Source organism: Phyllobates terribilis, unplaced genomic scaffold (genome assembly GCF_046119375.1).
Source record: "Phyllobates terribilis strain yellow unplaced genomic scaffold, ASM4611937v1 Scaffold_3__8_contigs__length_932513732, whole genome shotgun sequence".
Taxonomy (NCBI): Eukaryota; Metazoa; Chordata; class Amphibia; order Anura; family Dendrobatidae; genus Phyllobates; species Phyllobates terribilis.
In genome coordinates this window covers 532,827,140-532,842,596 of record NW_027362763.1, presented here as the reverse complement: position 1 = coordinate 532,842,596, position 15,457 = coordinate 532,827,140, and the positions used below count along the sequence as shown (strand labels likewise).

Here is a 15,457-nt window from a genome sequence, read left to right as displayed (position 1 = left end):
AAGCCAATTCATGCCAATAGACTTCAGCGCTCACTTCAGCTAAACTATGCCATGAGATCACCCATGGACCACAGCACTCAGAGCGGTCATGGTCTCGGCGGAAAGAATGTTTTTTCCATATTTTATTCAGCATGTTGGTGTTATTCAAAAGAGATTCTCAAGTAGTGGACAGCCCCTTTTGACGTGAACCCACCATCTGATTCATGCTGTCCAAACCACAGGCATCATGAATCGGACACTAGCTCCATAAATTCAGCCAGGTGTGCTGCGGTGGGGACTACTCTAAAAGGCTGGTCCCCAGTTTCTTCTCCCCGCCCCACTACTCTTGTGTGACAAGTCTGTTCCTATACACTCTCAAGGGGAGCATGGTGGGGAGAAGCCGCCAAGGGCTGTAATTAAGCAACCAGTGTAAGATTCACGCTACTCGTATTTCGAGCAGCATAAGTTTTCAATCAGGTTACCCTTAAATAATTTAAAGCCACATAGAAGAAAACATTTATCTAAACTAGCTCCAATAAGAAATGACGGATTAATGCACAGCAGCCAATCAGATTTTAGTTTTTAATTTTTTTAAGGTTCATTGGAAAATGAAAGCAGTGCCGTTGGTTGCTGTAGGAAAAACATTTTTTCATGTAAGCTAGTTAAAAAAAAAAAAAAAAAAGTAATTTGTCTACTTTAAATTTTCAAACATAAACTACAAAATGCATGACTAGTGGCCCATTTAGATTGACAGAGTATCTGTCAGCGTAAGCATGCCAACGATTACCCGACAAATGGGTGAAATGCTTGATTGTACAGTGATCAGATCCTTTATGCTTTAGGCATATAATCATTGTCAGCAGCACATTGCCCCATGGAAACTGGGGATGTGCTGCGGACAACATGGTGCTGAATTCTGAGAAAGATCGGATTACTAATTGTTCTTTCCAGTTCCGTTCTTTCCAGTTCCGTTCTTGTCGGCTCGTGTCGGCTCGTGTGATTGGGCCAGTAATCTAGCGCCAATCCGCTCGTACAAATGGACTATTAGGCTCTGTGCACAATCCATCTGTCAAGATACTGAGTACTTGGGCACACAGGTCGTAGAAATACGAGTTTATACATATAACCCCAAAAAGATGTACCATTGCGGAGAAAACTCACAACGGTTATGCAAATGAGCCTGTAAGTGAATTGGGGGTGGTCTGGCTATTACAGCTTGTGCAATACCCTGACCCCAATTCATTTCTAGGCTCATTTACATAAACTATCCAACTGGGTTTCCTCCGCACTGGCTTGTTTTTTGGAGGCCATACAGATATGCATGAACTTGTACTTCTATGACCTACATGGCCATGTATTTGGTTTAGGTACACTAAGCGTTCACTTTAACATTCACATTGGGAAAATCCCGTGTGTATACGTTAAAGGTATCATTAGGCCCTAATTTATCCAGAGGCCAAATATGTGCCCTTTTGGTCAGACATGCCATTTTTTTATTGTATAGGAGAGGGCAGAAGACTACGCCTCTCTTATGGGAGACCTATACCATGGTAAAGCCTGCACAGTGGCATAGGTCTGACCCTTCCTTTCCACGGGAGGCTTGACCATGGTTTATACACAGCCCATTCTATGAGTAATGGCACTAGCATGTTGTACTTGCACATAGTATATGTTTCCACATATATTTGCGTATAGCGATTACATCATCACGCCCGCTGACAAGACAATTAGTATCAGAGATTGATCTGGCAGGCTGTCTATAGGCCACATTCACTCATATATTTTAAACGTAATGACTCGTTCTTGGTGTCTCGTGACACTTGATACACAGCACCTGAGCCGTCACAGCTCTCAGCAGACATATCTACCCTGTATGCGTGCAATGAGTTTTTTCTGCTATGGCTTTATGACTTGTTAGTGAGAAGCGCCCGTGTTATTCTAGTCCTACCGGCAGATCCTGGTGTCTTTGGAATTCTGCATTAGAGATCTTTCATGAAAAAAAGGCGGCAACCATGTCATTTGGTCATTTGCCCGTGTACTGGCACGAATACATTGTTCTGGTGTGCAGCCAATTAGCAATATCTCCATTTATTTTAGATCCTGACAGGAGGTCAGTGTCAACAGTGAACCTATCGAAACATGTTGATCCAGTTATTAACAAGCGACTCTCCACATCATCTGCAACATTACTTAATACTCCAGACAGAGGTACAGTGCTACTAAGAAAAAGTATCCAGACATATTGATGTGTGTTCTTCGAAGTATTCCCTGGGAAAAATGAGTGAATTCTGCATATACATAGTAACCCACAGGACTGGTTTGATAATTTCCTATGCTGTACAGTCTATTGGTGCCTCATAATGCCCAAATACACAAAAATAAGGATACAATGATCGTAAAGCCCTACCACACAATGCCCAATAACATTGCCATAAGGTGTCTAAATAACTCTGCAAGCAGTTGCCTTAATGACACTGCCCCATAAAAAAGAGGGCATGTACGTACGTTCAGGCATCATATATGGGGTACCAGGTGGTTCCCACTTTCAGTAAGGACCAATGATGCGGTTTGCAATCTGGTACCAAACCTCTGATCATGGCCATAGTAACAGTGTGGAGGACACGCACAAAATGCCTAAAAACAAACTCGTATTCTGTCATATATCTTCTGTGAATAGATTATTGTTCTGTGATGTGAATCGTCATAATCATTGTGCCCATCCTTTCATCCACCAGCAAAACATCATTTTTTGTTACCATTTGCAGAAGCAAATTGTCATCAACGTACTTCACATTTGTGAATTCGGCTTGCATGTTGTAAATGGCAGTTTGCTTATACTACTAATATCTATGGGTTCTACCATACATATTTCTGAAATCAATGTTTGCCTCTTACTATATCAGTTCCCTCCTGCTGGCTTGTGGTAAGATTTACAGTACATTAAATATTACTATTTTTATATGAAATTCATCAATTTAACTGATTATTACTTGTATATCACACCTCTAGTAGGGTTGAGTAGTATATAACCAGTTAGGGTATATTCATTTTTGGGAGATTTTTTTCAAGAAATTCTACATCTGTCCTATTAATCTGATTGGGGCATGTGGAAACCCCTGTACACGTGATAGAAGTAACCCCATTTTCATGTATGGAGACATTTTTCAGCTACAGAAAGAAGATTTTTAAGTGACCCTGTATATTTTTTTGTAATGGTACTATAAGCATAGGGTATCTAAATCTTTTACACAGTCCAACCTTTTTGCATTGTTCTTAAATAAAGATAGATCATTGATGTTAAAAAGGTATTTCTATCTCATAAAGTGGTGGCATATCCCATGCATATGCTATTTCTTTATGATTGATCAGAATCCAACCATTAAAGGGAACCTGTCATGTAAAATAACGTTATTAACCTGCAAATATGGGGTTAATCTGCAGGGTAATGGCTTTTTAACACTGTGCTGCGCCCGCACGCAGAGCCCTGCTGCCGGGAGGAAATTAACTTTATTCCCCTCGGCAGCTTCGCTCTTCCAGTCTTTCGGAGCTGACTGACAGCAGGATCAGCTTTAGGGCCGGCTGTCAGTCAGTGGCGGGGGCGTGGTTACAGCCATCGCTCTCTATACACTGAGCAGTGACTGAAACCACGTCGTTGCTGCCCCCATGGGCTGCTGGGGGGATTAAAGTTCATTTCTGGGTGCGACACGGTGTCAGAACACTATTAATCTGCAGATTAACCCCAATATCTGCAGGTTAACAGTGTTATTTTACATGACCGGTTCCTTTTTAAAGGGCATCTGTCAGTAGGATCAACACTCCTAAGCTGTCCATATGGGCATGTAGGTCATAGAAAGTTGAATAAAATACCTTGATTTCTGAGATCCGATTATTTCAGAGAAAGCTACGTTTTTCTTATATACAAATGAGCTGTTAAGATCTATGGGCAGGACACTGATCTGCATGAGAATCTGCTTCCAGAGCTTATAATTGAATGGGGGCGTGACCAGTGGGAGACATGTAATGACTGACAGTCATAATCCCGCACAACTCTGCAGTGAGATCAGAACTAACACAGTACAGCAGATATAACTGACACATCTACAAGTGTCCTCTTATAGCACTTTAGTTTCCATCTCACAGGCAGTCAATGTTATGGATGGGTAGTACAGCAGAGCTGATAGCACTGTGAGAAGATGACTGCAAATGTGTTTGTAGTGTATGTAATGAGACAAGTACTCTGCTGTACTGTGTTTGTTATAATCGTGTACAGCTCTGCAGCAGAGCTAACAGAACTATGAGCGAACAACTGTAGATGCAGATATTTTTGTAATGAGACAATCTTCACTTCTAATGTACTGTGTTAGTTCTGATCTCACTGCAGATCTGTGTGTGATTTATGAGAGCAAATTGTCAGTCATTACTTGGTTCACATTGGTAACTCCCTTTTTTATTTAAAATAAGCTCTGGAGGCAGATTCTCATCCAGATCAGTGTCCGGCCCATAGACCTTAACACCTCATTTACATATAAGAAAAATGGGATTTTCTCTGGAATAAGACATCAGATCACAAATATCCATGTATCAATTTATTCAGCTTCCTATGACCTACGTGTCCATATAGACAGTTTAGGAGGGTTCATCCTACTCCTAGATTTCCTTTAAGGCCCTCATGCACATTAGATTAAAGTTGGCTGATCCCACTCCTATGTCAAACGGCTCATCTCTCAAGAATGCAAACGTTCGGGCATTGAAATTCTAACTATTCAATTCTTATCTTCCCTGACGTTATCTGTCAGATGTTTGGCTGTTCCTGCTAAAGTCGGTGAATTTGGGCAACTTTCAACTAATGTGTATGGCGGCCTTTAGGCTTACTCATACTAAGACCAATATAGCAGCTTTTGAAGCCCTTCCAAAGTGCGTACACAATGAATAAAGGAAAATGTTTTTGTTTTTTTTTCTTCTTGACACTAGAAATTTATACATGATTGATATATTCCCTCCAATAAGACTTGCAGACTGCGGGACAACTGAAACAGTTCAGTTGTGAACACTGTCCCCGACATCTGCAAACATCGCGAGTGTCATATAGGTCATAACATCAGGCAACGCGCATTTCCAGATTGTGTTGAGCCAGGCTTTAAAGGTTTTTTCTGCTTTCCGAAAATCCCTGTCCCCAGGTGCAGTTTGTTTTAAAAAAAAAAAGGTGCTTTATTTGCCTACCCCGGAATTTTCACTGCTGTTCCCAATGTCTGCAGCCAATAACAGACACCAGGAGCAACGGATGATACTCAGGATTGGCCACTGGGAGGATGAGTAACGCACAGTTTTTTTTTTTTTAGTTTTTTTTAAACCGCAGCCAGGAATCACGGGATGTTGAAACCATAAAACCTCTTTAACATCAATGGTGTTGAACTACCAGTTAGATCTAAAGGTAGTAAATGTTAGAAATTCGACCATAAAGTATGTTAGGCCTTGTGAGGTCATGGTTTTACTAGGTTAGATTGTCCATAGGGGTTAATAATATCATAAAATGTAGTAATTTTAGATGTGACACAAATTAAGTTTCCTAAGTATTGTCAGTTATTAATACGTTTTAATGAGATTCATGAATATAGGTCACAAGTAACACTATATGCCTTCAGACAAATTGCTAGAGTGATCTGTGTCTAATAATGTGTTTGTAACAACCAGGGAGACGACCACAGCTTAGTCCATGGGAGTCCAATGTAGTGTCGCGGCTACTAACGCCTACACACTCTTACCTGGCTAGAAGTAAAAGCACCGCTGCTCTATCAGGAGATGCAGGTAATTTGTACAACCACATCAGGTTGTAGGTGAGCTGTGTGTCCAGTTTGTGATTGTGTAGTCACCATTTTCTTAGAACTTATGACATTTCCACTTCTGTTACAGCTCTTGCATGCATCATTTGATTGGGAATGGTTTGCAGGGATTTAAGCTTTCAATATGTCAGACATGTCACTAGCTGACCCTACGCCTGCACAACTGTATGGGATTGATTCCCTACCTTTATAAAAATAATGGCTCTGGAGGTTCAGACTTTGCAGTAAGATTCTCTAGCTGCTAAATACCCTACAGTCTAAACATCCAAGACTCTTAAAGGGGTTGTCCACTACTTGGACAAACCCTTCTAAATCCCTATGTTTCCCCTCCAGTGACGTAATAACACCTATACTCTACTTCAATGCCAGCGCTGTTACAGCAGTGTCAGCACCAACACTCCCGAGGCTTGCTTGACATTATGTCATATGATCCCTACAGCCAATCAGAGCTGGCTACACTCTTTTCTTCATTGGACAAATCAAGACATCCGGAGGAAGTGAGAGACCAGCTGCAGCTCTCACTTTCTCTGACTGTCAATTACATCCGTAGGAGAACAGAGTGAAGTCAGCGCTGTTTGGCCTCAGCGATCATGTGATATAACTTAACATCTTTTGCAAATTAAGGAGCTCCGGTATACCCTTAAAGTGACCAAGTGCTCAGTGCACCCCCTATTCTGACCAGTTGTTTATTATGGAAGTACCTCCCCTTGTGTTGATTGACAGAGATTCCTGAATTTAATCCCCAGTACTGCACATGCGCGGTGATGCTGCAAGAGTCCAGTGAAAGCGTGCAGGAATCCAGCAAGCGCCAACGCAGTGTAAGTGCAAGCCCACTCTCATCCCTCTCTCTATGTAGCAAGCGGCCTGTGGAGACAGGAGGGAGGGGATGGAAGCGAGCCTGCACGGACACTGTATTGGTGCTCGCTAGGTTCTTACATTGTCAGTGTGAACACACAGGGCTGAAGATTCAGTTCAGGTAGCACTCATTCTGGGCACGCAAGCACTGTCAGTCAACATAAGGTGAATGGCACGACATAATTGAGGGGGCAAATGGTTGCACTGAGGCCTTGGCCATGCCAAGGTGCACCAGAGCTCACTCAATTGCATACAAAATGCTTTTTTTTATTAATAAAAATATCAATACAGGAATGATTTTTATGTGGGCTCAAATATAAATGTAAGTAGTTTAAATTGAGTTTTGGGGGTGACACTCCCTTTATGGGCAAAAATAATGCTGCATACAGTGCTATCCTCAAAGAATAAATATAGTTTTAAAAGGCGTTTTACATGTCATGGAGGCATGTCAGAAGTTTTGAACAGTGGAGTTCCCACTGATCACTAAAAGCGCTGCTCTCGACATATAGAACCAAGCCATGTGAAAAAATAAAACCTTTTTTTTTTATTTTTTAAAAGTTTTTCCCATTAAACTTCTTCATTGGTAAAAATCTGCTACTAAATTCAGGTAAATTTTTACGCTAATATTATACCCTATGAATAAGAAGGACGTTCAGAGACCTGTTTCAGTTTAATGAGAATTATAGAAGCTTTGCAAGATAGCAGACATACACTCTAAGTAGCAATTGCTCTAGGTGGCGCTCTTCAATAAGTGACATATCAGTAGAGAATGTGCTGAGACAAACCAGGCCCAAGTGACAGTCTCTTCTCCTCATTGTATCTATTTCTTTAAGGGATAAAACGGAGATGTTGATTATTACCTCTTTTGTCATTTTTACATGATAACATTTACTTTCCTTTACACATAATCAAAGATGGGTCATTTATTAATCTTATGTTCATGCATTGTCTTCCTTTTCCAAACTGTTTCTCCTTGCCTAAGCTTTGCTTGTAGATATAGTCTGTCCTTCAGATCATGTTGCATGTACTTGCAGGAAGGATTGATTTGATTTTCTTTGTAACTGATATTTATAAGTTGTATCTACTGATTTGTAAGTAATTCTAGAATCATTATGGGATCTTAGGATTTCTGCTTCAGATCCTTCCAAAACCATCACCGTTAACTGCTGTCAATCATATCAGTACTCCCTTGAATCTGTTGTTGATCAGGGGGAGGGGATCATGGAAAATTGGATCTATTGTTCTAGTATGTCCAAACCCCACATTGAGTATATCTAGATGTATTTGTTCTGGGTCTCTCTTAAATTGCAGCCCTCCACATCCAGGAAAGAGGAGGTCTCTATTAATATTAATATCCCTGATCAGCCAACAGCGATGGTTTTGGTGTAAATATAAGCCTCGCTGGTATTAACGGGCTACTCTTCTTCTCTTCTTTTTTTCTTCTCCTGCTTCATGCTTCTGCCATTTTCTTATTTACTTCTTCAACTCCATGTTTTTTAAAAAAACCAAACACCCTAGTTATCCCCATTTGTCCTCGTTCAGCATCTTGCAGTCCCATAACCCCCCAGCCCTCCAAGACTCAAATCAGCAAAAGTTCCGAGAAGGCAAAACTTTTTTTCAGCACACCAGAAGTAACAGCAAGGCGAAGGACCACACACTTCGGAGGATTCAGCAGTGTAAGTATTCAACCTCTCATATTATGCGGAGTAAAATATGGAAGATTTCAAGATTTTTGGAGTATATTCCTAATGAGTTATTAGTCAAAGGACCAAAAAACCAGACTGATTCCGATTTACTAAGCTTGAAACATTTTGCATCAAATAAAGTGGATCTGTCACCAGATTTCACAATGCAAATTGTATACACTATTAAATATATCTTATACATGATGAAGCTGATGTATTTGTTTTGAAAATTCATGTCAGAGAGGCTACATAGTACTCTTATATTACCAAGCATTTTATAACTCCAGTCAAAGAAAGAAAGATGATTGCTTTGTCGTTTTGGTCAATACCACAAGTTCTTATGCAGAGCGCAAACATCGAGATGAGTTTGTCATTGGCTGCTGCACTCTAGATAGGCAGCGACCAAGATAACAAAGCTCTCAGTATGATGACATGGCCTTGTCATCTCGGTCACAGCTTTTAAAGAACTTAACAGCAGATGACAAACTTATCTTGACTGCAGCAACTGAGATGACATTGGCTGCTTTGTACGCGACCCACCTCTCTTATTTGTAATTTTGTGAGAAGAGAGACAGAGATCTGCTGGGGGAGCTGTCCAAAATGTAAAAAGTGTAGGAAAAAAAAAAAGCAAAAAAACCCCTAATGTTTGCGCAAAAATATTGGCTTTTTTAAGGTGCTTTACTCCACTATTGTGTTTCAAACAACTTCATGAATCGCCCCCTAACTTTTTACATAAATAAATGATGTAAAAACTGCCTAAATTGCTAACTTTTTCTTTTCTCATTAGATGGAGAAAAGAGAAAAACGTGAGACTGATAGGGAGAATGTATTATTAACACCTATATCCATTATAAAGAGAGCAATCTCTCCTAATTTACCTAAAGCAAAATCACCAGCGCCTACATCTGGAGGGTAAGTGTATTTTTGTTAATATTGTGATTGTCTATATCGGTATTGACTCTACTGGTAAGTAGTGTGAATGTGGTGTGGAACCTATATGTATCAGTAAAAATGTAACGTTAAATTTTCACGACAACACCTATGTACCATACTGCTTCTTCGAGGTCCACAGGACAGTTATTGTGTGTCCTTTTATTTCTCTCATGAACTCAATGAGTTATATGCAGTCAGTACATGGAGGTACATTTTACTCTGCGTTATAGACTAGTGGCAGTATACATATGTATTTTACAAGTATGGTTCTGCCCATGTTATATATAAATTTATTACAATTTATTTATTTTTTTAAACCATTCTTATTATTTTTCAGTGTTGTATAAAAAAAATAAAAATAACGTGAACAGGTTTTATTGTTAATCCAAGTATTCATATGGTTTTCAGATCTTCACATAAATCATCACCCAGACCAGTACCAGCTATTGTTAATAGTTCCATTAAGGTGGCCACCACTCCTCAACGTCCACCCTCACCAGGAAATGTCCGACCAGTAAAAAAAGACAGCACGGAAGACTCCAAGAAAAAACAGGGAGAAACACCACCCGATCCCACTGAAAAAGAAAGGATAGAAGAAAAAGATCCACCAGCAGCAAATGCAGAAGGATCCAGTGAAGAAAAGCCTCGTACTCCGAGTCCTACCGCTGCTGAAACTGTGCAAGGTACATGGTTATTTGCTTGAGTCTGTCTACATTATTGACCCAAAATGTTACATGGGGGTATTTTAGGTGGCCCTGTATTTCCACTTAAAACTACTTGAAATGAAAGGTTTCAGGCTTATACCCAAGTCGTCTCTTCACGAATACCCATTTATTATAAAAGTGTCATCCGCTCTTATGATATTATTGACCTAGTCATACGACGGGTCTAATGGCAAACCACCAATGGCTGCTGGCCACACTGTCACTATGGGGCCCATGAGTCAGGGGGGACCGGAGCCGCCCCCTACCCATCATCGCACGTTCAACTGTATCAGCATAATGGATGCCTATACAGTTGAAAGCAGTGATGGAGGAGGGAGCGTCAGCTGACGCTTCCTCTGTATCTAAAGTGTCAGTGCAGCGGATGTGATGACGTCACTACATGGCACCCACTGCGCTGAGATGCGCGGAGCTTCAGAACGCTCGCTGCAGAGACCGGAGCAACGGGGGAACAAGGAGGAGAGGTGAGTATTGTATTTTTTTTTTTTTTAAATTGTGGTGGCCATAATAATGTATGGATGACTATGGGGGAGTGCATTATACTGTATGGAGGACTCTGGGGAGTGCATTATACTGTATGGAGGACTATGGGGAGTGCAGTATACTGTATGGAGGACTATGGGGAGTGCAGTATACTGTATGGAGGACTATGGGGAGTGCAGTATACTGTATGGAGGACTATGGGGAGTGCAGTATACTGTATGGAGGACTATGGGGAGTGCAGTATACTGTATGGAGGACTATGGGGAGTGCAGTATACTGTATGAAGGACTATAGGGAGTGCAGTATACTGTATGGAGAACTATGGGGAGTGCAGTATACTGTATGGAGGGCAGTGTGGGATGCATTATACTGTATGGAGGGCTATGTGGGGCCTACTATACTATATGAAGTGCTATTATAATATCTGCAGGGCTATATGGAGGCCTTTATACTTTATGGAGGGCTATGTGGGGGTGATTAGACTGTATGCAAACTGTTATACAGTGTGAAGGTTTGTGTGGGGTCCATCATGTGGAAGCGATTATACTGTTTGGAGGGTTAGTGCGGGCCATTATACAGTGTGGGGCCATCATGCTGTATGTAGACTTATAATACTATTAGGGCTGTGTGGGGGTCACAGTTGGAGGGTCATACTGTGTTGGGGTGACCATACTTTGCCGGGGGAGTTAAGGTGGGGTACTGTTCTTGGCATCATACTTTATGGGTGCATTGATTGGGGAATCTAGGGCTTACTAGGAAAATTACCTTGTAAAGGTTGCAAAGTTGTGAGATATGCTGTTCTATGACCCCTCCGACCATTTTTTTTTCTTGGGGGGTGGGGAGGGGGGGGGGGGTCGCAATTAGAACTTTTGCTATGGGGCCCTATGTTTTCTATGTACGTCCCTGGATAGGTCATCACTATAAGTTTGGTGCAGGACTGGCCATCAACTGTTTTTAGCTCCGGTGTTGGACAGATGTGAATATGAACAGCGCTGAAACAGTTCTTGGCAACTATATAGTGGCCGTTGCCAAGAACTGCAGCACGGCTCCTCAATTGCACAGCTGCAGTTTTCAGCTGCTCCAATTCCATTCTATGTTTACGTCTATCCAGAGCTGAAAAAAGCTGATTGGTGGTGGTGACAGGTTTCGGACCCCATCAATCTGATATTGATTACCTATCCAAATGATAGGTCATCAAAATCATAAATCTGGACAACCGATTTAAGTAATATTGCATTTTTAATGATATTGCTAGGTATAATTTGTGAGTAATATATAAATTATAGATTACATTTAGGGACATAGCTACCATTAGGATCAGTTGGCTGCCCTGGAGTACAAGTTCCTGCAGCTACTATGGGGACCTTGAAGATAGGGTGTTATATCAGGGTAGTCTAGTCCTTATTTTAGCAGTTGCTGGTAATTCACACAGAAATGTGATCTCCACAAGTGATGCAATGTTAGAAAATGGAGGAAAATAGAATCACGGGCATCACCATGAAAGGACTCAAATTTTTACATTTACTTTAATGCCACTTATCCTGTAACATGCAATTATTCTTGCGAGAATTCATATGAACAACCAACTGGGAGTGAGTGGTGTTAATCTACCTAAAATACATTCATGGAGAGTTGACTTTACCTATTGATCAAAATTGATCTCTTTATATTAGCTGTGAATTGCTCTTAAGCCCGCAATACACATTAAATGACAGTTGGCCGATCGTTTGTCGGTCAGCCATTGTGGCCGGCTCTCCCATAGGCGCGCTCGCTTGGCTGAAAGCTCCTGTGTTCTCTGAGAGAGACACTGGCAGAGAAGGCTCTGCAATCCGAAATCAGACATGTCTGCCCCCTAAACTCCCCCCAACAGTCAACTGTCCAAGTCTCCCCATTCACATTAGACTGTCGAGTTTAGGGTTCAGCTGACATTAGTTTAATGTGTATGTGGGGCTTTACAGGTTTCAGGTCTCAGATTGAAAATCTCAAGGTGATCAGCATGTTGCTGCAGTGGGATCTCTGCTAAATGTCCATTAAGGACAGTTTTTTTTGCTGTTTTTGCTTGCTGTGCATCTACTTTTACAATGCAGTTTCCACATTCTGCACTTTTCACAGAAACGACATTGGCTTTGTTGCTGGCATGAGCATGAGCTTGTAGACATTAGGTTTCTTTCTGCAAATTACATTGTTTAGGGTCGGATCCACTGTGCCTGTGGTTTTTGCTCCTTTTTAGAATGTAATAAATTTGTTGAACATGTAAGCCACAAGGTAATAACTGCATGCTAAACAGCTTTTGGCTAGCAAATATCTTTTGTTTATTGGTGGCCAAATTATACATTGCATAGTCAATCTCTGTCTGTAACTCTGATGGTCAAATACGAAGCATACAGCCATATCTTTTAACCATGTAACCGTAAAATTGTCTCCTTCACATAATATACTTTGTCACCACGGTGCATTTGGTTGATAACAGGTACAATCTTCTCCCTGAGGTTTTTACATGTAACAGGGCTTTTATACAATAAAAATTCAAGCACAGTTAGAAACTAAAAATATCAAAGCACGCTCAATCAGAGAGCTCTAAACACATGCCAAATATTCCACTGTTCTAATTTTAATTTTTCTTCATTCTTATAAAAGAGCCATCATCAATACCATCAACCCCAATTCTTGCATCACCTACTGTAACAAATAAGCCATTTGCGAGAACCAATGACCCAGGGGAAGCAACCCGAATTCTTGCGGAAAAGAGAAGACTCGCTCGAGAACAAAGAGAGCGTGAAGAGGAAGAAAAGAGAGAAAAAGAAGAGGAAGAACGGTAAAATATGGTGTCTGTATAGCCTATATCTGTATTTTGGAGCATGTGAAAATCTTTGTTGCACGTATGGCGCTGTATAAATATTATTAATAAATGATGGCATTGTTGCAGGAGAAAAAAGGAGGAGATAGCTCAAAGGCAGGCCATTGAAAGAGCTCGCCGAGAGGAGGAAGCAAAACAACAGGAAGCAGAACAAAAAGAGAAGGAAGAAAAGGAGCGCCAGGAGAAGGAAAGGTTGGAGAAACAACAAGCTGAAGAAAAGGAGCAAAGGGAGCGTGAGGAAGCAGAACGTCTTCAGAAGCAAGTATGTTCCTGGGGTTTGAGGGACATATCATATGTTTGTCTCACAGAGGCTCTACTGGTTTTATCTGTAGGTTGAAAGGACGGATATGTACATGTATTTCCTTATGATGACAGGTATTGATATGTATATAGATAGATATAAAAGTAAAACAAAGTTACGTCATAGAATGTTAGAGTTGGAAGGTACCTCCAGGGTCATCGTGTCCAACCCCCTGCTCAATGCAGGATTCACTAAACCATCTCAGACAGATGTCTGTTCAGCCTCTGTTTGAAGACTTCCATTGAAGGAGAACTCACCACCTCTGGTGGCAGCCTGTTCCACTCATTGATCACCCTCACTGTCAAAAAGTTTTTTCTAATATCTAATCTGTATCTTCTCCCTTTCAGCTTCATTCCATTGCTTCTCATGTTTCCATGTGCAAATGAGAATAACGATGATCCCTCTACACTGTGACATCCCAACAGATATTTGTAGACCGCTATTACATCTCCTCTTAGCCTTATTTTTTGCATGCTAAACATTCCCAGATCCTTTAACCGTTCCTCATAGGACATAGCTTGCAGTCCGCTCACCATCCTGGTAGCTCTTCCTTGAACTTGCTCCAGTTTTTCAATGTCTTTTTTAAAATGTGGTGCCCAAAACTGGACACAGTACTCCAGATTAGGTCTGACCAAGGAGGAGTAGAGAGGGATAATTACTTCATATGATCTAGACTTTATGCTTCTCTTAATACATCTCAGATTTGTGTTTGCCTTTTTTGCTGCTGCATCACACTGTTGACTCATGTGCAGTCTGTGATCTAATAGTATACCCAACTCTTTTTCACTTGTGGTGTTGTTTAGTTCTATTCCTCCCATTTTGTAGATGTAATGTTCGTTTTTCTTTCCCAAATGTAGATCTTTGCATTTCTCTCTGTTAAATGCCATTGTTTTAGTTGCTGCCCATTGTCTAAGCATATCTAGATCCTTCTGAATCCTTTCTCTGTCTTCTCTAGTATTAGCTATCCTTCCTAGCTTTGCATAGTCTGCAAATTTGATTAGCTTACCTTCAGTTCCCTTTTCTAAATCATTTATAAAAACATTGAACAACACTGGGGCCAGGACAGAGCCTTGTGGTACCCCACATGAAACATTCTTCCAATTGGATGTGCAACCATTTATTACCACTCTGTGAGCACGATCACTGAGCCTATTATGAATCCACCTAACTGTAGCCTTGTCAATCCCATACTTGGTCATTTTTTCAATAAGGATAGTATGAGATACTTTATTCAAATGCTTTGCTGGAGTCGAGATATACTATAGCTACCGCATTTCCCTCATCCACCTAGTCAGAGATTCCATCATAGAAGGAAATTAGATTAGTCTGGCATGACTTATTTGCTACAAACCCATGCTGGCTCTGGTTAATTACTGTATTCTTATCCAAGTATTTACATACATGCTGTTTAATAATTTGTCCTGGTCCTGGTATAGAAGTAAGGCTCACTGGCCTGTAACTTCCTGGCTCCATCTTATTTCCTTTTTGAAGATAGGAACAACATTTGCCCTTCTCCAATCTTCTAGGACTTCTCCTGTTCTCCAGGAATTTTGACTAGTGGTTCTGCAATTTCCTCGGCTATCTCTTTCAGTGCCCTAGGATGTAATTCACTTGGACCAGGAGATTTAAATTAATTTAAATTGGCTAAGTGATCCCTCACCATCTCTCTGTTTGGAGATCGTGTGGATACTTTTATTCCTTCAATAGCACAGTGAAGATCAGTTGATGTTACATTTGCTTTCTTAAAGAACACAGATGCAAAATAGGAATTTAAAAGTTCCACCTTCTCAACATCATTTTTG

The 15,457-nt window shown here is 40.8% G+C and overlaps 1 protein-coding gene across 4 annotated transcripts in view; it reads left to right on the top strand.

Moving 5' to 3' along the window:
- The window catches only part of MAP7 (microtubule associated protein 7), a 163,068-nt gene that overhangs the window by 134,444 nt on the left and 13,167 nt on the right, over window positions 1–15,457 (top strand). For 2 of the 4 annotated variants that reach the window (XM_073671305.1, XM_073671303.1), the window contains exons 6-12: window positions 2,077–2,187; window positions 5,671–5,784; window positions 8,193–8,350; window positions 9,147–9,271; window positions 9,701–9,975; window positions 13,135–13,312; window positions 13,424–13,616. In XM_073671305.1, the coding sequence (XP_073527406.1) occupies window positions 2,077–2,187; window positions 5,671–5,784; window positions 8,193–8,350; window positions 9,147–9,271; window positions 9,701–9,975; window positions 13,135–13,312; window positions 13,424–13,616 (1,154 nt within the window). The remainder of the gene's footprint in view (window positions 1–2,076; window positions 2,188–5,670; window positions 5,785–8,192; window positions 8,351–9,146; window positions 9,272–9,700; window positions 9,976–13,134; window positions 13,313–13,423; window positions 13,617–15,457) is intronic. The other 2 variants (XM_073671304.1, XM_073671306.1) reach the window with 2 other exon arrangements.